We start from the raw sequence: 27382 nt of genomic DNA, 5'->3' as shown, positions 1-27382 counted from the left end.
AAGACAATGAACAAGAAGACGCACAAAATCTTGGTGATGATTAGAGGACTGTGTTGAAGAAGTTCTATTTTTTTTATTTTTCCTAATTGTAATTGTTGAATTGTAAATAATTAAACTTCTTAATTTTAAGGTGGAACGATTAATTGTTTGTAGATACTTGTTATATGATTTTTTTTGTGTGGTTTGTTTTTTATTTACAGGAAATATAAATTGTACAGGAAATAGAAATTGTACAGTTCTCGGTAATTAATTTTCAAATAATTTTTTTTTAATTTTTTTTCGTGTTTGTGACGGATTAGCGACGGAACCATCCGTCGCTATTCATATTAATCTAGCGACGGCGTAGCGACGGAATTAAATCCGTCGTCAAGCCGTGGTCGCCGTTTAGTACCGACGGATTGGCGACGGAATATAGCGCTCGTTATTCCGTCGCAATTAGCGACGGACCTGGCGACGGAATAATTCCGTCGCCAGTTAGCGTCGAAATATTCGCGACGTAAGCATACTGTCGCCTCGTTGTCGCTAATCCATCGCTAACCATGATAGCGACGGAATGTGGTCGTCGCTAATCTACTGTTTTGTTGTAGTGGAAGGTCCCCACACATCGGAATGAATAAGTTCAAATGGCCGAGTGGTAAAGTAACTTCTTTGTGGAAATGGAATAGCTTTAGATTTCCCAAAAATGCAATCTTTACAAGTCATGTGATTGTCTTTACAAGTATTGTTCAAAAACAGAAAAACAGACATTTTTACAAAATTTGGATGGCCAAGTCTCTCATGCCATATTCCAATACTTTTGTCTTTTACAAGATTGCATGATGCCTTAGATGGGAGAGTCAAAAAATCCATAAAGTAGAGGTCACCCCTTCTATGGCCTTGCCCAATCAGCTTCCCTGACTGGAGATCCTGCACGGTGCAATCCTTAGGTGAGAAAGAGACTTGGCATCTATGATCGGTGATTTGAGATACGGAAAAAAGATTTAAATTTATTTTAGGAACGATTCTTACTTTAGGAACAAAGAAGTTTTTGAAATCAAGAGATCCAATACTTTCAATTTTTAGTGATGTACCATCGGCCGTTGAAACACAAGAAGATATAGGTTCGGAAAAAATATTTGAAAGAGAATTTTTATGAGATGTCATATGAAAAGAAGCACCGGAGTCTAGTATCCACATACCTAGAGGAGATGAAGAGTAGGCAATGGCGGCCCCGGATGTTGAAGGAGAAGTCTTGAGAAGATGTTGGAGAACTTCGGAGATGTGATTTAGAGTTTCTTTGATATCTCCTTCTTTGGTACTTTCTTCCTTCTTTGGAGAAGTTTCCCCAACCACGGCAACTTTTCCTTTGAGTTTTGGACAAGCCGGTCTAATGTGACCCGGTTCATTACAATAATGACATATTATTCCCCTTCTAGGCCCATTGATATTTTTGTTAAAGTGGGGAGGTCTATATGCTTTAACATTAGATCCGGGCCTATTAACGGCCAAAACCTCATCATTCCTAATGCTCAAGCCAAGTCGAGTTTCTTCTTGACATACTTCGGCAAGAGCATCTTCAATAGGTAGGGCTTTGCTTCTATGGAGAAGAGATGCCCTAACTTGTTCAAATTCCGAGCGAAGACCATGAAGGAATTGAAAAAAGTACTCTTTTTCAATTTGTTCCCTTCTTAGTTCAATATCTTGTGGAGCAACCCATTTGGGCTCAAGAAGGGCAAGCTCATCCCAAAGAGGGGTTAGAGAGCTAAAATAGTCTCGAACACTCATATCCATTTGTTTAGTAAAACGATTTTTTTCTTGACAAAAGAATTGCCGAGCAAGATCCTTTTGGGTATACATACCCTTAAGAAAAAACCAAGCCTCATTGGCCCTTCTAAACTTGGCAATATTAGCACAATTTTTGAGATCTACATTGTTCATAAACCATGCCAAAATTTTGGCATGGTTACTTTCCCAATCCTCGATTTTGGATTGATGTTCATTAATGGCTTTGATGCGCTCATCGCCATCTAAAGCCTTTTCAACTTCATTTTCAATTTTGGTAAGAACAATAGAGGGTTCGGGAGTAGTTCCCATAACAAAGCCCCAAAGTTTCTTACCTCTTAGATGATTTTCCATATCGGAGGCCCACATGAGATAATTGGACCCATTTAGCTTGAAAGAAAGCTCCACTTTAGAGTCACGTTCCATCGGTACCAAATATTCTTCTTTTCTTCAAAACTTTGAGAGGCACGCTTTTCAAGATGACAAAAGAATAGCCCAATCACCAACCGAGCTTTGATACCATGTAATGAAAAGAGGCGGAAGCACCAATAGAGCAAAAGGGTCACTTCTTAAGAGTGACTAATAAAGTCAAGAACACAAACACCAAATGTGCACACACAAAACTCTCAAATATAGAAAATGACTAAAAGTCATAAGTTGGATTTATTGAAGAAAAGAAGAGAAGGGTGTAAAAACCCATGCTTACAAGAGGGGAAGACCTCCTCTATTTATAGAAGAGGGAAGCACTAAAAGGAACCACAAGGGGGGCTCCCTTGTAGTCGTTGGAGAGGTTAGATATAACATTACAGCATATCAAATGAACACGGGCTGATCATTCATCACATTCTTCATATTTGGTAAACAGGAAGCAGATTACCTCACATAATTCTGGATTGTAACAACATTGTTGAGTTGCTAAATTAGTTTGTTTCAACACGTGATAAACTTCCAGATAATATATTCAGACACAAAAGCTCAATTCACTCCTGAAAGCTCGATCAAAATGTCCAAATTCTTCAAGTCTTTCACTGCTTTTGCAGAACCTTTCCAGCCAAGCGACAATAAGATCCACTAGGTTGCGTACTTCTTAATGCCTCGTATTCTGCTAACACAGGTTCCACTTTTTAGGATACCAACTGAAAATGTACGCAACATTTACTGTGAAACAACCAAATGCTGTGCTAATCTTTGCCAGTCAAGTGACCATGCTCTTATTAGGCACCCCATTGGTTATGCAGTTTCAGCAAAATTTTAGTGGAAATGATCCTTTAGTGATAGTTTATTACGTGGTCTGACCTTCAATGAAAGGCTCTAACTAATTAAATTTCATCGTTGTGTACCTAGACAACTACTCTTAAGTGGAATTGGTACCAAAATCTACCTTTTTTTCCTTTGTCAAAAACAGGGACAGAAGAATTTTGGTAGAATTGGAATCCAATGTCACCAAAGAGCCACATTGCTGCTGGACATAAACGAGGAGAACCCAATATATGGTATCATTGCAGACATGGTTTGCAAAGGCACACTTGTTTTTGATAGGCAAGCTGGGGATAACCACTATGAGAGTTGAACTTGAGACCCTTCGGTTATGATTGTGAGATCTAACTACCCAACTATCGCATTCGACCCCTCGCATTTGTTACTTGTTAGTTCCCAAAACGTCAAAGCAAAGGGACCCATGCCATCCAGACCCAAGGGGTTTGGCATAGTTGGATGGGGCCTAGGCCATTTGACGGGCAGTCTAGGTTCAAATCCCATGGGCATTACCCCCTGCATAAGCCGAAGCTTGGTGACTCCCTGGGGTCGAGGGGTAAGCCTTCTGAGTTTTATGTTGACAGGGCCGCAATCACGGTAGATTGAGCCAGCACAACTAGGTCTCTGCTCTTGGGGCGGTTTCTTCGAGTAAAAATAAAAAAAAGGGGGCCCATGCCATCCCTTATTCATGAATTTCATAGGACCCTGTGGGGTCAATGATCACCATTTTGCTAGTGTTTAGCATAGGGTTATTGGGGGGGTTTGGCTCAAAACTATTTTTAAGTTATTTATGCATTTTTTTTATTTTTCTAAGTTTGTGGGTTTTTAGTCTTTCCTACAACTTTAGTCCTATATTGAAAGTTGTAATAACTTTTCTTATCTATACTGGTGCTTTAGAGGTCAAAGCCCTCAAGGGCATTAAATCTTGGGCTTGTGCATATCTTTATTCTTGGAGCTTAGGTTTCAGTTTTGATTTCAGTTAGTGCTTGAGACATATTTAATCCTCAAGTCTAAAACTGTCAGTTGGGCATTAACGGTCCAAGAGCCACCCTTTATCGTTGATTGTTTGAGCCTTCTTGGATGGTCTTGTCTCTGTCAAGGTCATTTTGGATCCCATTTTGCCCCTTTCCATCTGTTTTTGCAGCTCATTTGTGGCCAGCCTAGGCCTATTATGATTGGTTGTTTGGACCTTGGATATTAGAATTTGAATCTTCACCCTTGACCTTAGACTTTGAATCTTGGACTTTGAATTTAGGTTTCAACTTCAGTTTGGTCTCGAACATATCTTTTAGTACTTGGATGGATTTAATCCCCAAGTCTAAAATTGTCATTGACTTTGTATTGAATCCTCTTTGGATCTTTTTGGTTTTTATCTAGATCTGTTTGGACCTTACCCAATGTTCTTGCATGGACATTAATGGTCCAAGACTCGCCCTTTGCTTTGATCATGACTGTTTGACTTTTATTGAACAATCTCGTATCTGCTAGGGTCATTTTAAACCCTGCTTTGCCCTTTTCCATTTTTTTTAGCACCCCTCTTTGGCCAACCATTTGGGCACATGGCTGGCCATTAAACACATTTAAGGCCCCTTTATGGGTGGCATAGGGCCTATATAAACCTTAACTCTCTCTCATTTCTTTTATCCCTCTCTAGCTCTCTTCTCCCTTTCTATCTCTCCCACAAGCTTGGCTCTCCTATGCTCTCTCTTGTTGTAAGATTCAGATTTAGTTGCAGTTCAGATCTATTCGTAAGATTTAAATTTAGTTGCAATTCATATCCATACGTAAGTTTCAGATTCAATTGCAGTTCGAATGTATACCCGCTTGCCGTCTAAATTCATACTTACGCTTTCTCCCACCCTGCCCCGCCCCATCCCTGTTAATAATATTACTAAAATACCTAAACCTAACTAATAAAATTATAAAAAACCCACAATAATATATACTAACTTACTAACCCTAAATCGTGCAACACTACGTTCTTCGGCCCTCAGCCCTCTCTCTTTGTCCACCATCGACGACCATCATTGTCGGCGCCAGATTCATCCACCAACGGCGATGAAGGTTCTCCATCACCGTTGGTGACCATCATCGCCGACCCTCTCTCCGTCCACCATCGGTGCCAAACACCTCCATCGTACTCATCTCAGAGAATAGGTTTGGACCATCCCTCTCTATATCCACCGTAGCCGTCAGTCGATCAGGATCATCCTTTTGCATAACGGTTCTAATACTTAGGGATGTCACATCCTCATTTTATTTTCTTTTATTCTTCGTTTTTTATGGTTACTTGGTCAGGTCTTATTTCATTTGTTGAATCCTCACTTTTGTCCTTTAGGAATGTGTCGTTCCTTTGAAATTCGCAGCCATTTTTTATTTTATCTTTTAAAGACATGTAGTTTTTTTTTTAAATTTATACCCCTCTTTTGAAAATTACTTGAATCATGAGTTTTGTCCTTTAGAGATGCATAGTTTGTTTAAAATTCATGTGCATTTCTTACCGATTATTGCCTGAAGCCTCTGATTTTGTCACTATGAATAATTTGCTAGCCATCTGTTTTGGAAGATTGCAGAATGTGCGTGTATTATGTTTTCCATGGTAGCCACTAGTTTCAATTGAATTTTTGATCCATGGTTCATAGAAAATTGTCCTGTTTTTTTTTTGGCAAGCATTCATCCAAACCAGCAGCAACTTATTTTTGTTGCGAAGCAGCTTTAAGATGGTCGCACCCTAGCTGACTACAATATTAAAAAATGTAAGCACAATTGGTTTTGTATCTAGAATATTTGTTATTGTCCTTGTTTTTCTGGTTGCCTTTATTGACTTGTGTACTTGCAGAATCAACACTGCATCTTGTTCTCAGGCTTTGCAGTGGGATCATAAAGCCTTCTTTGATGGCTTTGGCTAGGAAATACAATAAGAAAAAGATGATATGCAGAAAGTAAGTTTTCCTTTTGTTATTGTGCCATTCAAAAATGTAGACAATGTATTGGGTCACTGTATGAAGACTATGAGCAACTGTGCAAGTTTACAAAATATGATTCTATTGGATGGTAACGTCTATGTTGGAGTTCTACATGATTTGTTAAAGAAGCCTGATGATGAATTTACAATGACTTTAATCTTGTCTTGGAGCCTATTTATTAAAGAAACCTTAGAAACTGAGTTCCTATTCTTTTGTTTTTTGGTCCCATCTTCAAGGTCCAGCAAATGCAGTCTTTGATTTTATTTTCCATTTAATTAAATTTCAATTTCTTTATGTTGTAAATAAATGTTTTTTTTCTAAAGATGCACTAAAATTGTACAAAAACTTAATGGTCTAGGATGCACTAAAATTGTACAAAAAAATCACTCGGCAGCGCCGGGTCCGGGGATAATTAGTTTGAGACGGGGCGGGGTGGAGGTCCAAAGTCCCCCCCGCCATGGGGATGGACCGGGGATGGAGGTTAACTTTTTGAGACAGGGTGGGGGTGGAGGTCCAAAGTCCCCCCCGCCACGGGGATGGACCGAAGATGGAGGTTAACTTTTTGAGACAAGGCGGGGGTGGAGACCTTGTCCCCCGCCCCCGCCCCGGTTCACTGCCATCCCTAGTCAAGAGGTTGTTCAAGCTGATTCATGTCGAGGTTATCAATCTTACCCAATGTAGGCATGAACCAATTTTTTACAAGTAGGCGAAAGCTCAATTGTATCATGAGAGCATAGTTGCATAAGTATCCATTGCACCGAAGACTTGGTCCTAAGTAGGGCAACTATCACCTGAAACATAGTGCGTGTACACGCGTACCTATGAGCATAAAAGGTGGTTGCTATAGAGCGTGTTAGGATGGGGGATAGAATTATCAGTTCGGGTCCCAGTTCAACCAAGTTTGGGTATAGACATGTCAAGGCCTGCATCATGAAAACTAAATGTGACGTTTTTCTCTCAAAAACTAAAAAACGTGGTGACAAGGGGTTTCTTTAACTATTTACATAAAAATGCAAAAAAGGCTGGGATGGGTTAGGTTGGTCAGACCAATCTATCTAAGATATGAATTATATGGCAATTTTCAGATGAATCGGTTCCTTTGGACTCTTTGATAACAGATGCAATTCTTGCCTTCATAATTTTTTTTTTAGTTTTAATTTATTCTTTATTCTAACTAGCTAGATTGGGCTCAGTTTGCTCTTAGACTAGGTTTTAATGGATTGGCAAAAAAAAGAAAAAAGAAAAAACGTGTGATTGTAATATCTAGAAGATATGTCCATGTCCCTCGTGATACTAGCAGATACTTTGACATTATTTTAATATTTTAATCTTATTATTAATTTTAATAAAAATAGTTAGTAAATATCAAACCTAATTTTATTGATTAAATTTTTTAAAAAACTGTGTCATTGTGCCCCATTTTTTTAAAAAAAATCCAAACTTGAGGAGCAATTTTTTTACTCTGTGTGCCCCCCTAGGCACAGAGAGCTAGCCACACTGGCTCAGCATGCCGTACTTACGATTGTTGTCCTATCAGGGTAAAACTTCGAGGGCTTACCCCTACACCCTAGGGAGTCACCAAGCTTCAGCTTACGGGGGGTGACACCCATGTGATTTGAAGCTAGGTTGCCGATCAAACAGCCTAGGCCCCATCCCACTACGCCAAAACCCTTGGGTCTTCCTCGAGGAGCATTTGATTGTGCAAACAGCAGCATTCATGGGCATGTAGGGATGACAGTGGATCAGGGTGGGTGCGGGGAACAAGGTCTCCATCCTCGTCCCATTTCAAAATAGTAACCTCCATCCTCGGTCCATTCTCATGACGGGGGACTTTGGACCTCCACCCTGCCCCATCTCGAAATTACCATTCCTGTCTCTATCTTTGCCCCTACCCTGTCTTTGCATCTCACCAAATCTATCGTCTCCATCTCCTACCGTTGTGTTTGTTAGAAGGAAAATTAGGAGAGGTCGAGTTGTCCACCCAGAGACTTAGAGAAGTACTGTCCCGGGACAAAAACCCAAAAAAAATAAAAATAAAAAGAGTAACACCTGAAATAAAAGCCAAAAAGATCGAGACAAAAGTCCACTTGTCCAAGATACCTCTGTGCCCAAACAGGATTGTTTTACACAGGAAAAAGAAAAATCATGACAAAAAATGGTTGAACTTCACAAAAAAGCCCCAAAATCTATCTCCAACGTACGTAAGCATACATATCCAGCATGTTTTTTAAGGTAAAATTACATTTAGTAGCCAAACTTTTTCCCCTAATTCTAAATATTGCTCAAACTTTTTTGAAATTTCAAATATAAGCTAATTTTTTTCTAAAACAGTTAAATAGGAACCCTAGGTCAACATCCATGATCTTGAAAAACATGATTCATTTTTTATTTCTTGTATTGTCCTTTGAAATGTACACATTCATCCTACTAAAAGGAGAAAAGGTAAACCGTTTAAGCTCTTAAGGATGAAGGTCACTGTTGTAATATGGCTTGTTATATAACTTGAGTTAAAGGACAATATTAAATGCAAGTTTTTGTTTGACAGTTTTTAGAAAAAGTTTGACTCATATTTGGAATTTCACAAACATAAGACTCATGTTTGGAATTAGGTGCAAATTTTTGTCACATAAATGAATTTTTTTTTTGGTACAATTGACAGCACCAAACGAGGGCTTGTTTCTAGGTTACAATGTGTTCACACGGCCCCACACCTGACTAAACGTTTCAAGTAGCCATGTCAATGGGTCTGATGTAACCTGACATCGGACTCCAATCCGAATCGGATTAGTCAGGTATAATATCCAAATCTGGATCTGATTATTACTTGACATTTGACTCCAATCTGAATCTGATTAGTCGGGTATAATAGTCAAATCTGGATCCGATTAATAATCAGATCTGGATTTGATATTAAGTTTTGCATTCAAACCCAAACCCGAATCCAAATAAAAACCCAAACCAATTAAGTGTAAATACCGGGTTTTAAACTAGCGGGTTCCAGGTTTGGTTTTATCTTTTTTTATTTGAATCCGAATCGATTAGGTCAAACGCCCATTAAGTCAGATTCCGACCCGAGTCCAAGCCGTTTGCATACCCAATCCCAATGCAGCTACTATCTGTTTTACTGGCGCCTTGATTTTAGAATTCACGACCCTGATCACTCTCTACAGTCCAGCTCGTCAATTATTCCTTCACTGTCACTGAAAGAGCGCTCACAACCCAACAGTCGACATGGACCGACTAACCGAAGCGCTGGCAAAACCCCCAACTATTTTTTTCACTGTTCAGAGACACGAAAATACAGAAATGACCTAGAAGGCAAAATTATTTTACGGTCATTTACTAATTTTTAAGGGCATCTTAGTCATTCAACATTCTCCACCATCCAATCACCGCGAGAGCTCTCTTTCATAACGGTGAAGCGCGAATCTCCTCACAGCGTCGTGAAGAAAGCTACACTGAGCTCTCTTCCCGAATTTGGGTTTTTCTGCGCCCTCCGTTTTCCTCATCCCGATCGGAATGCTCCGATCTCCGAGATAGGTCTAGGGTTTTTCTTCGTTCCTCTCGTTAGCCGGGGCGGCGATGGGCGATCATCGATCCAGATCGGTGCCGTTCCTTCTCCTCCTCGTCGTCGTCCTCGCTCTCGCAGCACGGGTTAGGGGCTCGATCCACACCTACGATCGGGAAACCTTCAGGGAGAACGGGAACGCTTACCTTCTTACCGGCGGGAGCGAAGGGATCGTCTCCGCCGGCGAGGGCGGGATCGGAAATGGCAGATCTTACATCAGGTGGTTCTTCTCTTCATCTCTTTTGTTTTAGGGCTAGGGAACTCGGTAAAGATGTGGGTGAAGTGCGAAATTTTATGTTCTGGTTAATGGTAGATGATGCGGAAGAGTTTCTGGTTAATGATCACGGTGTCTTCTTGAATTGCACTAATTTAGTAGTCGTCACTTTTCAATTTTAATTTAGAAATTACGAACAATTGAGTTTTGGATAGAAAATTTTAGATGAAATCTTTTTGATGTGAAAATGCAGGGTTAAACCGGTTTGGTTTGGCCACACATAAGTCGAAAGGAACAGGTAATTCCTTCAGGCTGCAGGAATTAGCATGTTAACGAGAATGCGATCATGGGAGACCGCCAAACTAACCTCCAAAATTGGCAGAATTGGATTGCAAGGTAATAAAAGTGTAAGGAATGAACGTTCAGTTGAAAAGTAATGGAAGTATATGGAATGAACGATTTCAAACAGTATTAGACAAATTTAGTAACAACATTTGGAGTTTAATAAAGTGCTTTAATAAGAATTTTGGGTTAGATCTAACCTCGAGCAGTCCAGAGGCTTTGTGTTGATGATAAGAATTAAGATATACTTGAAATGATCAAGAGAAACGAGCTCGCTATAACTGAAGTATTGAACATTCGCATTGTGATAGATGGCTGTCTTTTTTGGAAAAGGCTGTTTTAAGGATTTTGTCGCTTATCATGTTAGTTATCTGGGAAATATGTTAATTAACATAAATATTTTGGTGGAATATGAGGATGGATATGCCGCAGGTTTAGGGCATGTTTGATGGCTTATCCATGAAATTACAGAACAGAAGAACGAAACATTCCGTAACAACTGTACCAAGTCCAACGTTTGTTTGAACCCTACTCGAATGCTGTGTTCCAATTGTCCGTTGTTTGATGACGATGTGCGGACAACTTGGACAGTCATGAATAATGGGTCGGATTACTTTATTTTGGATCGTATGACCCGATCCGTCAACAATTTTACATGTTTTAACAAGTTTATTATGGAATTTTGGCCCGGATATAGATCCAATTACTAAAGTATGTCTGAAACCATGGTTTTTTGCCCCGAATATGGATCTCGAATTGGATTTTTGCCCTGAATATGGATCTCAAATTGGTTTTTTGCCCCAAATATTGATCTCAAATTGGTTTTTTGCTACAATTTTGGATCTCGAATTGCTTTTTTGGCCCGAATATGGATTTTTGCTCCGAATATGGATCTCGATATGGATTTTTGCCCCAAATATGGATCTCAATTTGGTAGGTAGAAATCCACTTAACATATGCAAACAGGGATTTATTTTGTCATTGTTTCTTCTAATCCACTCAACATATGCATTCTAAGTGGTAGGTAGAAATCCACTTAACATGTGCAAACAGTGATCGCTGCAGAAAATTGTCAATTTTCTGGATAGAATTTAGAGTAAAAGATGCCTTACTGGAGTAATTGTAAATAGTGCATTGGTTGTCTGGATGTTTGAAGATGATCGTGTGGTAGAAGGAATTTCATTGCTAAAGAAAATGTTTCGGAAAAATATGATAATCCATCATGTTGCTTATTCTCTAATCATTTATGGTTTATGTAAGTTGTGGGATATGGAACACGCTCTTCTGGTGTATGATGAAATGCTCAAGAAAGGATATCCTGTGAATTCATTGATCTGTACCTCATTCATTGATGTCCACTGTAAGCATGGAAGGTTTCAAGAATTTGATAAGTTGATGCAAGAAATGGTAGATGAGGGTTTAAAGCCATATGAAGAGACCTATGGACACCTTGTTCATGCATATTCTGAGATGAACAATGTCCAAGAAGTTCTCAAGCTGTACTATGAAATGGAACATCGAGGCCCTGCTCCAGGATTATTGACTTATAGTTTGCTTGTGAGGACCTTATGCAGATGCAAGAAGTATGATAAAGCAGAGAAAATAAGAGCTATGAAAGATAAAGATTTGATCCCCATCTACTTATATTTACAACTTTTCAAAGTTCAGAGTAAAATATAAGGTTTGGCAGAAATCCACTCAACATTTGCAAAGACAAAATGCACAACATCCTATCCTCACGACTAGCAGCCAGTACGGTAAACATCCAGCAGAACAGAGATAGCCAGGCTAGTCAATTTAGACACTTACAAACACCACCTAAGTGGTAGGTAGAAATCCATAATACCGTATAAGCCATGAAAGTGGCACCAGATTACCATAGAAGAGCTACATAGGCATAGGCATAACAATAGAAGAGCTACATAGGCATCTCTCAAACATGATGTAACAGAAAGAATATTGGAACTGGTGGTGTAAAAAGCATTGGAAAATCATAACAAACAGAACTTATTTTTAGATGAGTAACAAAACAGAACTTATTAAGGTCCCAAATATGGATCTCAACTCATAATTCTTGCAGCCAACTTAATACCCACATTTATTATCACCATTCAGTTTTTTATCTAACAAAGCCTGATAGAGTACAAATTTAAGTAATTTCTTACTGAAATCTGAAGATAGTTTTTGTTTTCATGCTAGAAATAGTATAATTTATTTCTGAAATCTGGAAATAAATTTTCATTCTGGAAATAATTTAGCAGTGCCAGAAAATATTCTAAAAGAAAATGTTGATACATTTGGATATGGGAATTAGAGTTTTACACCAAATTTGGAAAAGAAAATGACAATCACGTACACCAAAGCTGCATGAACTTAACTCAATTTCTATTTATTTATTCAGGAGCTATAACCTATTCCAAACTTCTTACCCAGTAAGCTGTGAAAATGATTCCATTGCATAAATCAATTCTTAGCTTTCATACAAAGAAGCAATGGAAGTTTTTTTCTGTTTTGATGTAAAGAGATTTACATGAAAGCAGTTTTGGTGTCGCCACCTTAACAGTTCTCAGAAATTCCCTTTTCTTTCATAGCTTATCCAGAGGATGAAGTATCTGGTTTAGATCTATGAGAAAAGTTTGTCGGATTCTGCAATGTGCCTGTCAGTAAGCTTCAATTGTTAGTAGTGTGAACAAGTAGAATTAGCTTTTTCTATGTCAACCAGATACCTTACCTAGGTCTTCTTTGGCTTCTCAGCTTCCACTTCCTATTGTTTTATTATACAGAAAGTTTGCACAATCTTTTACAGTTACTTCATAGCTTATGCCGGATACCTAAGCCAAGAACCACTCTGTTATGGCATGTCCATACAATTAACATTGTTGGTTGATCTCAAATGGAACATATTCTTTTCCTTCTGACATAAGATGTGAGCTCCTAATAATCATACAATCTAGATTCCATGAGTTTGCATATAATAACAATTGAAAGAAGATGTCATTCAAAGTTGATTACGTGAATCTGTTGCTGAGCAGGTGAAGATCCAGTGTCTGCTCATAATAGACATCCAGAATTATGGGCTAAAATAAACATAGAGTTCATTGATGAGTGGAAGTCAATGAAACATGGGAAGGATAAAGAAGATCCAGAAGAGAGTAACAAAAAGAATATTGGAACTGGTGGCATAAAAAGCATTGAAAAATCATAAAGAGCAAAGTGTGCCTAAACTTCCAAGATGAGACCATCATATCATCAGTAACATATGGAGCAACAATCTAACAATTTCAAGCCAAGCTTTATTCAAAAACAAACAAAACATATAATATTTGCTTGTCAAGATAACAATTTCAAGCCAAGCTCCATCCATACATGAAGATTAGTGGAAATCAAAAATTTTCATCAGCTCAACCATGCATGAAGCAGAAATTCATAGGGATCACCATCAAAAGAAACTGGAAAGGAATGAACACCTGAATTAGCAAGATAAATATTAGTACTGAAGAAAATGAACCTTTATAACAAATGAAAACCATAAAATTTCCCCTCATTCTAGCTGATTTTATATCTCAGCAGCATGAAAACCATAAAATTTTCACTTCATTCTGCCTGATTTTAAATATCAGCAGCCTGGATACAAAAACCTTACCTGATTTGATATTGCTCACATTATTATATCCATATATGCATTCAGCACTTAAGATGGTCTTTGGAGCTAATGCAGGATGTAACGAACTCAACTTCCACTATTTCACAATATTGGGTAAAACTCCAACATTCATCTACTCAAGGTCATCCGATTATGCCCTTGATGTAGCAAGAATAACTAGACTACAAATACTGGTCAAGATGATAATCTGCACTTTACAGTTGATTATGGGATGACAGTGAAGTCATTCGGGCTCAAGAAAAAAACACCTTACCAAAGTCTCAGCTACAACCCACAAAAGCAAGATAAATCTGCATTGTAACACCACACACATAATCAAGGACATGACAACAATCATGATACTTGGATTCTCAAGCATGGAAGTAAGTTTATGAAACAAGACAATAGCTAACAAACAACATTTTTATAAAGTAATAGAGCCTTTGGAAAAACATAACATTTGCTTTCCATCTATACACTTCTAATTTAGGAAACCCTCAACGCCAATCCATTTGCACTTCAAACAAGCAAACAAAAGCAATCCATTCTTTGTGCATCAGATCTGATCTTTTTAGAAGCAAAACCCTTAGTCCAAACAAAAACTCCTAAAATAAAATCATAAACCGATCTATTCGCACCCGATCTCTTCTTCTTAGAAGCAAAACCCTACCAAACAAAAACCCCTAAAAATTTGAGAAAATCCCTAAATAGAAAATACATGCACCTTGGCAGGAGATTATTGCATTGCCGCAGGGTCCAGAGAGAGGAGAGTTGGGTCGGGGTGAGAGAGATGAGAGTGACAGTGGGGATTCGGGGCCGGAGAGTGAGCTCCGGCTTTCCTCGTTGTCCTCTTCACCATCCGACTCCAGGCGATGTGGGAGAGCACCTCGCTCTCACTGCACAGGCGAGAGAGAAGGGGGGGGGGGTGGGCGCACCCGTCGAGAAACAAGATTTTTTTTTAAAATCTGTTCCTCCTGTCCCTGTTATTTTCGTAACAAGGGGGGTGTAGCGATTTTAACAGCTTTCTATGGATGTGGCAGATGGCGTTCCGCGCGTTCGCCACGTTCAATGTTTGCCGCAAACTGTGGTCTTTTTGGCCATTTCATCATGTGTGACGCCCAAGATGTGCCATCAAACAGAGGAATGGAGTACTGATCCAGTCCTTTGACATAGGATGAGTTTCATCCTACATTCAATCCTAGCCATCCAATCAACGGCTAGGATTGGTTCACATTTTCCTCAGGATGTGGACTAATCCTAGCTGTCCAGATGCTTCAGCTGGATGGCTATGTCAAAGGACTGGATCCTTTTTGGAAGGAATATGGGCAACCCTATTTAATCATATATTGAAAATTGAAATGACAAGAGGACCCTAAAAGGATTATGGATCAAGGCTTCTTGATGATCATGATGGAATATTCTATAGTATCTTGATGGTGGCGAACATTCTATATAAATAGCTATTACGCAATGCAGTCCCATATTTCCAGTGTGTCCTAACCTTTTGCCTTTTGCATGAAGTGACCTCTCTCTTAGGACTTTTTTTTTATATTTACACAGAGAAACAACCCCTAGGAACTGAGACCTAGCCATGCTGTGCTGGCTCTGCCTGCCATACTTACGGTCCTGTCCTGGCAGCGTAAAACTCCATGGGCTTACCCCTCTCTCAGGACTTGAACCTGCACTTTCGTGTTTCTAATTTCTAAGAATCATAATTTTGATATAATAAATGATCCTTGTTTTTATCCTCATAGTATAGTTAGGAGTAATGATTTGTAACTTTTGATCTGTTTTTTTCACCAAATTTTCATTCCAATAAACAGCATGGGTCTCTTCTTTCAAAGTTTCAAACTTATGCTTACGAGTAGTTTTTATTGTTTTTCAGCTTCTGCAACTTTACTTTGTTTTTAGTTCTCCTTGCCAATTAAAACAGCATGAGAATTTCTTAATTTTGCATAAATAGGTTTGAGAACATTACTTTCTGGAGGACTAAGGAAGCTGCTTCCCACCATATAAGCATGCAACAGAGCACAGGGTTGGTCCAAGCTATAATTTTTGAGGCTTCTGATCAAGACAATATTGGTGGTTCTGCTTATGGCGGACAGAGGTCCTTATGTTGCACTCCAGATCTTGCAAAGCTAGAAGGTTGTAAACAGGGTGAAGTTCTGCGGCGTCCTTCTTCTGGGGATATTTACTGGCCTTATGTGCTAAATGCACAATTCAATGGAGATGACTTATCCGTGAAGTTTCCAGCAGAGGAGGTTCCCATAACAAAGACTGGAATGTATAATTTGTTCTTTATTTTCTGTGATCCAAGATTGAAGGGGCTAGTGATGAGTGGCAAAACCTTGTGGAGAAATCCAACAGGATATTTGCCTGGAAGGATGGCTTCACTAATGACATTCTATGTCTTCATGTCACTTGCATATTTGCTGCTTGGTCTCATTTGGTTTTTCCAGTATTTACGATTCTGGAGGGAGATTCTGCAGCTTCAGAACTGTATCACCCTTGTCATTCTTCTTGGTTTATTTGAAATGACTTTATGGTACTTTGAGTACACAAATCTCAATAGAACTGGAGTTAGGCCTGTTGGTATTACAGTTTGGGTTGTGACTATTGGAGCTGTCAGGAAAACAGTTTCTCGCATTCTTATACTTTGTGTTTCTATGGGTTATGGTGTTGTTAGGCCTACACTTGGTGGTCTCACGTCCAAAGTGCTTCTCCTTGGTTTTACATATTTCTTAGCAAATGAGTTACTGGATATTTCAGAGAATGTTGGCAGCATCAATGATATTTCAGGGAAAGCAAGGCTCTTCCTTGTAATCCCAGATGCATTCCTGGACGCATTCCTGATATTGTGGATCTTTACTTCTCTATCAAAAACACTTGAAAAACTGCAGGTATCAAAGTTGTCCAATACATTCATTGTATGGTTTTCTGGATTATTTGCTTGATAGGCAGTTGCTTGTATTTGTTTGCATGCCTTTGATGCTAATTTTATTGTTTATAGGCGAGGAGGAGTTCAATCAAGTTGGACACTTACAGGAAATTTGCCAATGCTTTAGCAGTGGCTGTGGTGGCTTCCGTGGCCTGGATTGGTTATGAGGTATGTAGTCTTATTCCCATCCTTGAATCTGACAAAGTAACAAACAATATTGTTATCCTAGTTATCATTTTTCATCATGACATGGAGCACTTGTTTGTCAGATGTTGCCTATAAATGCACATATATTTGAGTGAATTTTTATTCATTTAAACACGTGAATCTAAATAGGAGATGAAGTTTATTTGACTTCATTTGGTTGTCACTACAGGAGCTCGAAAAGGACCATTTATCTTTCCCTGATGTTGATCTTGTCCCCCTTGTGCAGATATGTTATGTTTCTTGTCTCATAGACGCCTTTTTTATGTAATGAAACAAATGGAAACACAAAAATAATGTGCTAAAGCACAAATACAAGACCACTAAGGGATAATACAAAAAGGCAAAGCCAATACAAAAGCACAAAAGTGCATGCAAAGGCCACAAAAGGTCAATCAAGGGAGCACAATAATGTAAAAATATAGATTTATTCACTAATATTGCTTTAGAAAAAAGCAATCACAAATAAGGGTGCAAACACCCCTATATATACAAGTAGAGTCTTTGGGAGCTCCCAATGGCTATAAATATAGCCCTTGGGATTGCTCCCAACGACTCTGGTCTTTTGACCATAGTGCCCTTACACAAATATAAAAAGACAAAAATAAAGTAAGAAAAATGAAAAATAAAAAAGACAAATCTGTCCCTAGTGGACAGAATCTATTACAAGGATAAAATGACCAAAATGCCCCTGATGGACATTGCTTATTACATTAATGAATGCCTTTATATATATGAATATATATATATTAACAGTTTCTTTATCCTTCTTTTATTTATTAAATATTTTTCCAATAAATAAGTGTTCTTAAACATATCAGTACTACTTTTCTAAGACAAGTTTTGAACTAGTATGGCATTGTTTTTCTTTTATCCATACTCAAACGACTTGGTGGTTTTGTTTAGTTCTGTCTGCAATTAATGAACTTAGAGTTTGTGCTCCAGAGTTTCAATTATGAGACCTATTGCTTGCCTATTTTCTCCATCGGATTGAGGTCCTTTTCAATGACTTGTTTTTATTCAGTATCCATTAAATCATAGAGATAGTGATCTTTGCTGGTGACATGAAATGTATTTGTAAGTGAAAAACAATTCAGATGTATGTACTGTTAATGGAGATCTAGGGAGCAAGGCAACTAATTAGGTAAGAAGCCACCCTGCTAGAGGAGATTAATTACTGTTGCTTGAGATCTCTGATTTCACAGAAAACTATGTTCATATAATTTTTTCCCTAAAATTCAACTCTTCAGGGAAGAATCTAAACAAAAATTTCATATTTTTGTCATGGAAGGTCAAAAGAAAATTTTAATTAATTAAAATATCCCAACATGGTACAAAAATAGGTAAAAAAGGGAAAAAGAAAAAGAAGGAAAATGAAGAGCCAATGATCATTATCCAAAAAGCATCTTATTGACTTTGAGGAAAAACCTGTTTATGTCCTACAAGAAAGAATCCAAAACTGATCCAAACCTTTGCCTTTTGATGTCATTTATATGTGGATCTCCCATTGAATGTGGTCACCAATTGGCATATATCATTGTGAAGTTCCTTTTAATATATTGTTATGTACTCCCCTGGTTGATGCCATCTATTTGTTAAAATATATGTATCATTACATATATATCTATATATATATATATATGTAATACACCAGTATTATGGTCATTTCACACAGTACCCGATAGGGGTACTTGTTTTTTTTATTTTTTATTTTCTGTAACTTTTTATTTTTTATTTTTATTTTTATTTTTTATAATTTCTTTTAGCCACTTAAGGGGCCCCACTATAGAGTCGTTGGGGCCGACATTCCATATATTCTGTCTTACTCTTACTCAACTTAAAACCTCTTGCTTCCAATGTCTGTCTCCATAATTTTAACTTAGCATTAACCCCAGCTCTAGACTCATCAATCAAAACAATATCATCAGCAAACAACATACACCACAACACATTTTCTTGAATTGATCTCGTAAGCTCATCCATCACTATAGCAAATAGGAAAGGGCTTAATGCAGATCCTTGATGTAATCCAACCGTTATAGGAAAATTGGTTGTCACTCCTCCACAAGTGCGGACATTGGTTACTACTCCTTTGTACATATCTTTAATTATACTAATGTACTCGAGAGAAACACCTTTCTTCATCATTGTCCACCAGAGAACATCCCTAGGTACTCTATCATATGCCTTCTCCAAATCAATAAAAACCATATGCAAATCTTTGTTCCTCTCTCTATATCTCTCAATAAGTTGTCTAAGAAGATGTATAGCTTCTATAGTTGATCTTCCAGGCATAAAACCAAATTGATTCTCCGATATCATGACAACCTTCCTCAACCTATACTCAATCACCCTCTCCCAAAGTTTCATAGTATGACTCATGAGTTTTATACCACGATAGTTTGTGCAATCTTGTATATCACCCTTATTTTTATATAGAGACACCAAAGTACTCTTCCTCCACTCATTAGGCATCTTATTTGTCCGCCAAATCTTGTTAAAAGATTTGTCCACCATTCTAAACCTTTCTCACCCAAGCATTTCCAAACATTTTCAACTACATTTACGATTTAATGGGCTGTAGAAGGCTCTTTTGGAGGCTCAACATCTGAATCTTCCTCATGCAAGAGGTGTTTCATGCACAACATTCTCTATAATAGCTTCTTTTGCTACACAATCCACAAGATGACCATGCTTGTCATTCAGTTGAGACTTTATAGTCGGTATTGTAGATGTTATACCTTTGTAATACCACTACAAAATCAATTAGTTTCTTCCCAAGTTTTGGGGGATGAGGATCTGTTGCTAGGCACTGCTTGAGTTCCACCAATGCCTTTTCAAGGTCATAGATGCTGGTACTTTACGAAGGATTTGAGGCCATATCTATGCAATCCATCAAGAGCTCATACATTGGTGGAATGGTCTTCAGAATTATATTGGTTATATGGGCATTGGGTTCAGCTCTTGTAGTATGATATATTCAACAATTTTGCGCCTTTTTGAACCTAAGTCAATGAATGTCTCAAGAATCTCAAAGTTGCAGTGGAACATGTTGCTTGCTGAAGGAGGAGTCGACACTACTTGTTCTGTACCCTTTTCTGATGCTGAATTCAACTGAGAAAAGCCTATTTTTTTTCAATGGATTCTTAAGGATGTCTAATATGCTGGACATTTCATCAAGAGTTTGATTTTCTGGACAATGGATATCTTGATCACTGTCTTCAATTTGCAGAGATAGCATGTTTTGAAACAATGTTTCTATATTGTAGAATTAGAGAGCAGAGAAATGCTAATGCTCCATCCTTTCTAGCATGAATATGCTCTTCCTCATGTATTTAAATTTGGCATGATTATTTATGTGTATTCATGAACAAAAAAAAACCCATAAGGATGAACAAAAAAAATAAGAATTTATACAAGTGCAGAACATGGATCGGGTAACCGAAAAGAGTTCAATTGGACTAGTTGGCCTTTACCGAGGCAGACATCAGTGGACATTTATTTGTAAATCAGTGTTCAGATTTTCTGTTTATGATTTGTTGCTGTTGTATCAGTCATGGTTTACACAGCACTTTATACATGCTACAAATATTGGTTGCTCTTGACATACAAATTTCTGCTTATTTCAGTTGTCATTTTTCTTTAGTAGGTTTTTTTGTGGACCTTTTGTACAATGTTTTGGTTTTAGCTGCATCTGCAGCTGCAAGGTTTGATCCTTATTTGCAACCTTTGTGGTTTATACAATTATGCCACATGCTAAAATTATGATCCTTCTGTATAGTGTTATGGCCTTAGCTGCATCTGCAGCTGCAAGGTTTGATCCTTATTTGCAACCTATGTGGCTATGTCACATAGGTGCGGGTGCAGATACGGGTGCGGATGCGGTGATGCAGCACTTTAAAAAAACTTGGGTGCGGAGGGTGCGGTATATTTATATATCTCTATATATATATAATTTTTAACAGTTTTAAGTTAACACTAATGAAAAACAATTATCATATCATGAATTCATGATGCAGAGCAGGATCGATCCAGATCCATACAGCCTGACCTAGGCAGGGGACCGGACATGCACGATGGGATTGAGGATCGGACCCACGTAGTGGATCCGACCCAGAACATGGTACCAAGACGCAGGGATGGTGTACCCCTGCCTACTTATTCCAGACGAGCACAGGTTCAAGCGTCCCAGGCCCAGCAGTAACGAAAAGACGTCTCGGGTCTGGGACCGGACCCGAGACCCGGATCCAGTTGACGTCTTTAAAAAACCCTATTCTAGGGTTGCGTGGAGCAAAGATTATTGGAGATTGCAGCAGCCTTTTGTTTCTGAATTATTTTCTTCCAGCATATTTCCCTTTGTTCTTTATTCCTTCCTATTGCTTGTTTCTATTTAATTTAAGATCATTCTATTGTTCGATTGAAGTGCATATTGAAATAAAGAAAACCCAACAACATCGATTTCGGTGGTTATTCCAATTATTTTCTGAGCAACGCACGGTGTGGGAGTCGTGCTCTTCGTTTCAACTTTCAAGTGCCCGTGAAAGTCGATCCCCTCGCTGCATCAATTCATCATGCATAAATTCATACAATAAATCAAATTAGCAATCTACAATTGCTATTCATCATCAATAAAAAACTGTCACTGCGACATGGCAGATTGGCCGGCGTACCCGTGCCGACATGGGGTGACACAGGCACAGGTACCGGACGCAATACCGGTACAGGTCGGGCCTCAGACCATTTTTTTTACCTAATAACCCCCTTCCCTCTCTCTCTCTTCTCCCGAAACCCCTGCTTTCTGTCCAGAGAGAGAGAGAGAGAGAGAGAGAGAGAGAGAGAGAGACTCACTGATCATTGGGGCTCGGCTCTTCTTCTTCTTCCTGCAACTTTCGAGAGAGGAAAGGCCGAGAGAGGGGAGAACGTTCGAGAGAGAAAAACTAAAAAGGGGACGGGGCGTAGCCCTTCCTCTTTTATAACATGTCTTCGTTGACGAGGTTTGGACAAGTCCAAACCTGGACAATGAAGGTTTTTGAGTTTGGGGAGTTTGGACAGGTCCAAACCTGATCCAGATCCAAACTCTTTATCTCTCTCTCTCTCTCTCTCTCTATATATATATATATATATATATATATGAGTCCCCGTACCCACATTTTTTAAAATTATCGTGTCATACCCTCCGTACTCATACCCGCACCCACACCTGTACCCGTACCCCGGTGACATAGATAAAAAATAACAGCACACTGGTGTGGAGCTGTGGATATATATATATATATATATATATATGTGTGTGTGTGTGTGTGTGTGCATTTATGTATTTATATATATAACATAGATAAAACTGGATTTGGTTGGGTTAACTGAATCTACTTTTGGACAAAAATGGGCCTTAGTGTGGTTGACTTCATCTAACACAAAGGAAGCCGTGTCCAAGTGTCGCACCTGCTTGGGTGCGGGTGTGGTGCCCTGTTCGAAGAGTCTGTGTTACATAGCTATGTGGTTTACCCAATCATGCCACATGCAAAAGTTATGATCCTTCTGTATAATGTTTTGGCTTTAACTGCATCTGCAGCTGCAGGGTTTGATCCTTATTGGTGACCTTTTTTGGTTTCACAATTATGCCACATGCCAAAAAACGATGATCATTTGGACATGCATAGTTTTTCTCTTCCAGGAAACGTAATTATCAGCTTTTATACAGGTTTACTTCAAAGCAACTGATCCATTCAGTGAGCGGTGGCAGAGTGCCTGGATCATTACTGCGTTTTGGGATGTTCTTGCATTTGCAGTACTCTGTGTTATGTGTTATCTGTGGGCTCCATCCCAGAACTCAAAGCGGTAATCTCTTGAATTGCCGAAGCACTGACCTCTGATTGCTTTGCAAGTGTTTGGTTTTGATATAAAAGTTCTTTTAGAAAAATAATTTTCAAATGTGTGAAGGTTTAATCCTGAAGAGCAAATATATCCCTTTCTGCTTTTAGTTAGTTAACTGACCCCGTTTGTTTTGTTATTGAATATTTCATTCACCTTTAGTTGCTTGCAATCTTCATAGTCTGGGGCCTTTCAGGATGGATGTCTCTCTCTCTCTCTCTCTCTCTCTCTCTCTCTCTCTCTCTCTCTCTCTCTGTATTTTCTCCTCTTTGGTGAATGCATGTCACCTTTTTAATAATATTTCATGTTCTCTTCAAAAAAAACCTGTGGCCTATATCTGAGGCTCGGTCATCTTGATCTGAAAAGAACTACTAATTCGTGATCATCGTTACAGAAACTTCAGTTCATTTTATAAATGAGCAGAAAGGGATAGTGCCCCTTGTTCTTTTTCATTTGACATAGTAAATGTCTCGGACCTAAGCGTATAGATAAGTCCTGTATGAAGAATCTTGCTTTATCTGTCTGTTTAACCAGGTATGCATACTCGGATGAAGTTGGAGAAGAAGCCGACGATGAGGAAACAGTCTCTCTAAACAAAGTAGTGGCTGAAGGTGATATTGGTTTAGTTAAGCAAGAGGCTGATAAACATTTATCCCACGGAGACATTTTCAATCTGGATGATGATGCAGAGGAAGATAAGAGGGAATGACAGTTAATTTGACTAGGTTTTGCAAAATCTGTACCAGTATGCAGCAACATTTCTCTCTATTCTGTGTGTGGCAGTGGGGGCATCACCAGTTACAAAATGGAACATCAGAATATCATTGTTAGGTCATTTTGAAGCATCTCTTTTTTTCTCTTTGAAGGAATATCATATTTCATCCTCTTTCATGTATTCATATTGGCTGACAAAGATGTCATTCAAAGGAAAATTTCGTTCAAGGATTCTTCAGTGTTCTCCAACTTTGTGTATAAAAAATGGTATTAGTTTTTGGTGGCTTCGGGAACGGCATATAGGATATTCAAATGGAAGTCTGTTGATTTTTTTATCGTTGTTGATTTCATCTTGTTAATGGGTTAGAGCTCGACCTCAGTTTGGGTATAAAAATGAGTCTGATAGGACTTGTTCAATCAGTTGGTTGTTGGAGTTGTAGTCCCAGTCGGACCTCGGTTTGGGTGTTTTTTAACCTGTACCAGCGTCCAAGCTGATGATGATCTCAGTTCTAAACTGTTTTGTATGCCAGTTGTGAAAAAGACTGGGATTTTACACAATGAGACCAGACACTATACCAGTCGGACCCTGAACGAGGTGAACCAGTTCACAGCCCAGATAGAGATCGATAGTTACCACAGAACACCTCATAACTGCATAGCTTTTTTATGATGTCTGTTAGGAAAAATGAATGCTTCCATCCGATTTTGGTTGATTAGAAAGACAAGATGTGTTCATTTCCATGCATTGGTTGGTGCACGCACTCCCTCACCAACAAGCTCATCACTGTGTGTGTGTCAGAGAGAGAGAGAGAGAGAGAGAGAGAGAGAGAAATTCAACATTACCACTCATGAAGATCAACAAAATGTTGAACCCATGAACTGAACAAGATCAAAAGCCAAAACAAATAAAGAAAGCAGAAGAGAAAAATAAGAACATATAAAATGGGCTCACGCAGGAGCCGCTTGCCCAGATTGCGGCAAAAGAGAGATAGCGTCAGCAGGAGGGAGCGAAAGATCACTAAGATGCATACACAAGATCGCATAAACATCTACCAAGATTTTATGCACCAGGTTTTGAATGTTAATCGGAATTTGACAAAAATGAGCATCGTTTCGCGCCATCCAAACAAACCACCAAGAAGTAAGCAACCATGTCCGCCAGATGAACCTTCACCTCGTGCTACGCCTAATACAAACCGGGCCCAAGATCAGATCTAGCGTAAAGGACTCCTCCTTAACAAACACTTTAAGATGCCTTCAGGTCCTGCTTAAGAGTTCCACAAATATTGGGCAAGTCCAGAACAAGTGAAACATACATTCTTCTGCAGCTTGACAAAGCACACACCAACTCGAGAGTTGAATGCCCCACTTCTTTAAATTACTGTGGGTCTGGATCCTATCGTGCAAAATTAACCAAGCCAGGACTCGAGAACGGGGAGAAGGACCCTTCACCCAAAGCACATTCTCGGGCAACCAATCAGCCCCCGGGGGGAGCAACGATCTATAGACTTTTGAGGTGAGGAACTCTCCGCTTAGCGCCAACGCCCACTGGAACTACTGACTAAAATTTTTGGAGTCCTCAAAATGGTCTCTAAAGCAGGATAAAGCCCTCAACCACGATTTACGCAAGTGCGAGAGCGCCAAACCCCAGGTTCCCAGACGAACCGGGATAAGAGAAGGAACCCCATATTTAGCAAGAAGCAAACGAGCACAAGGGTTATCTGGTTGGTGGGCCAACCAACATTGCTTGGCGACAAGAACAATGCTCTGCAGTCTCGGCGCAGGAATGCCTAAACCAACCATACGTCGAGGTAAGACCACCGAACGCCAACCAATCAAGTGACGCTTACCCTTGAGTTGACACCCAGACCATAGAAAACCTGCCAGCAAGTGCGTCAACTGCTTCTCTACTCCCATAGGCATCACAAACATAGACATGAAAAATTCTGGAATAGTTGAAAGAACATGTCTGACTAAGGTTAGACGGCCAGCGATGGAGAGATAAGACGACTGCCACAAAAGCAATTTGCGCTTCACTTTTTGAAGAGTCGGAGCCCATGCAGCAGAAGAGAGGTGCTTCACTTGTAACGGCAAGCCTAGGTACATAATAGGCATGTCAGAAATAGTGCAATTAAAAATTCTCTTCCTAACTGCAAGCATATTGGCATGAACATTGAACATGGTAATAGAGCATTTTGTCTCATTTAGAGAAAGCTCAGATAAGAAGAGGAAGAACTGAATGATAAGCTTGAACCTTAGCATCTGCTGAACATTTGCATGACAAAAAATGATCATATCATCAGCATAAGTAAGAATATGACCCAGGAAGACTGGAACCTGCAAAGGATCAATGAAATGTGATACCACAACCCGCTTAAGCAAGACCACAAGACCCTAAGCAATTGCATTGAACAACAAAGGCGAGAAGGGGCACCCTTGCCGCAAACCCCACCCCAGCTTGAACCGGTCTCCTCTAACACCATTGATATTTAACATGGTCTGGGCATTTGAGACCAACTCCCTCACCCAACCAGAAAAACGACGACCAATACCGAAATTTGCTAACATTTGAAATAAGAATGGCCAATGCACAGAATCAAAAGCTTTATGAAAGTCTAATTTAAGGACAAAGTAAGGCTGACCGCTATGCTGCAAGGAATGAACAACCTCGGACGTCATGATGAATGAGTGTTAGACCCTCTTATTACGGATGAAGGCGAACTGAGAGTCTGAAAAAATCTGGTTAGCCATCGATTTCAGCTTATTCGCCAAAACCTTGGTAAACATCCGATAGAGAGCACTCATAACTGAGATTGGGCTGAACCGAGAAATATCAATGGCCTCATCATCTTTCGGAATGAGCAAAATAATAGTTACATGAAAATGATAAGGCAGTTTGGAGTTACGATAGAACTCATCAAACATGTTCACCACGTCCGATTTAACACAGTCACAAAAGATTCTAAAAAAGTTGACATGAAACCCGTCAATGCCAAACGCTTTTCAACCCGACAGATCCTTAATGGCCCTAAAAATCTCATCGTCAGAGAACCTCCTTTGCATAGATCTGGCTTGCTCATGCTGAATTGACCCAACTAGGACATTACCCAAGACACCCTCCGTAGTTAACGAAGCATAATATAAATTCTTAAAATATAGCGAGGTTGCCGGATTAACGTGTTGATTGAGATAGGAAACACCCCCAATGGAGATAGAAGGAACGACCTTCATCCTATGACGATGGAAAGCATATGAGTGAAAAAATTTAGTTTTGCCATCACCAGCCGCAAGCCATTTCACACTAGACCTCTGCTTCCAACGAATTTCCTCTTTGACCCTCCAGTTTTTTAAGAGCATAGTTAATTCTAAGGACCTGACCTGAAGACTGAGAAGTTGCAAATCAGAAAGAGAGTCAAAAGAAGACATAGACTGATACAATACAGAAATCTCCTGATCCCATGCGGCCATTCGCTGAAATTTCTCCACATTACGACTATGAAGCCAAGCTTTGATATCCTTAGCTAGACGAAAAAGCTTCTTTTGAACCCAGAGCGCCGCCCAATGCTCATCAACAGGTTTATTCCAAGAATTAGCAATAACCGAGAGAAAATCTGGCTCCTGAAGCCACCATTCTTCAAATGCAAAGCTCTTGGTGGGATGAAAGTCATCCCCCCAATGAGCATAGAACCAGCTGAGTCGCTAGTGAAGTCTGTACCCAGTGAAACATAGGACCGAACCGGTCCTGTGCACTAAGGCCATATGGGCTTGGACCAACTGGCCGAATCGGCCTAAGCCTAATGTCCAACCCAATCCGCGATCGACATTCGAACCACCATGTATAGGTGACCGAATCAGCTAAGCACCATGTCCTAGTTGAAAACTCTCAAAAATGTCCCGCACCTTATGG

General features: G+C 39.3%; 1 protein-coding gene across 3 annotated transcripts; it reads left to right on the top strand.

Annotated features, from left to right (window-relative positions):
- The first annotated feature begins 9417 nt into the window (after window positions 1-9417).
- Window positions 9418-23703, top strand: LOC149816367 (uncharacterized). Of its 3 annotated transcripts, XM_089987951.1 has the most exons (5): window positions 9418-9769; window positions 15712-16648; window positions 16759-16854; window positions 22592-22728; window positions 23296-23703. In XM_089987951.1, the coding sequence occupies exons 1-5, from the start codon at window positions 9564-9566 to the stop codon at window positions 23468-23470; spliced, it is 1551 nt and encodes a 516-aa protein (XP_089844077.1). In that variant the 5' UTR covers window positions 9418-9563; the 3' UTR covers window positions 23471-23703. The 3 variants fall into 3 exon arrangements, with proteins under 3 accessions (XP_089844077.1, XP_089844079.1, XP_089844078.1); XM_089987953.1 differs by lacking the exon at window positions 22592-22728 and having other exon boundaries at window positions 9419-9769; XM_089987952.1 differs by lacking the exons at window positions 22592-22728; window positions 23296-23703 and adding an exon at window positions 20910-21306 and having other exon boundaries at window positions 9419-9769.
- The last annotated feature ends 3679 nt before the right edge of the window (window positions 23704-27382 follow it).

This window comes from Nuphar pumila, chromosome 14, assembly GCF_984573655.1.
Source record: "Nuphar pumila chromosome 14, dmNupPumi1.hap1.1, whole genome shotgun sequence".
Classification (NCBI taxonomy): domain Eukaryota; kingdom Viridiplantae; phylum Streptophyta; class Magnoliopsida; order Nymphaeales; family Nymphaeaceae; genus Nuphar; species Nuphar pumila.
The sequence above is the reverse complement of the archived record's forward strand: the minus strand, read 5'-3'. Positions and strand labels throughout refer to the sequence as shown.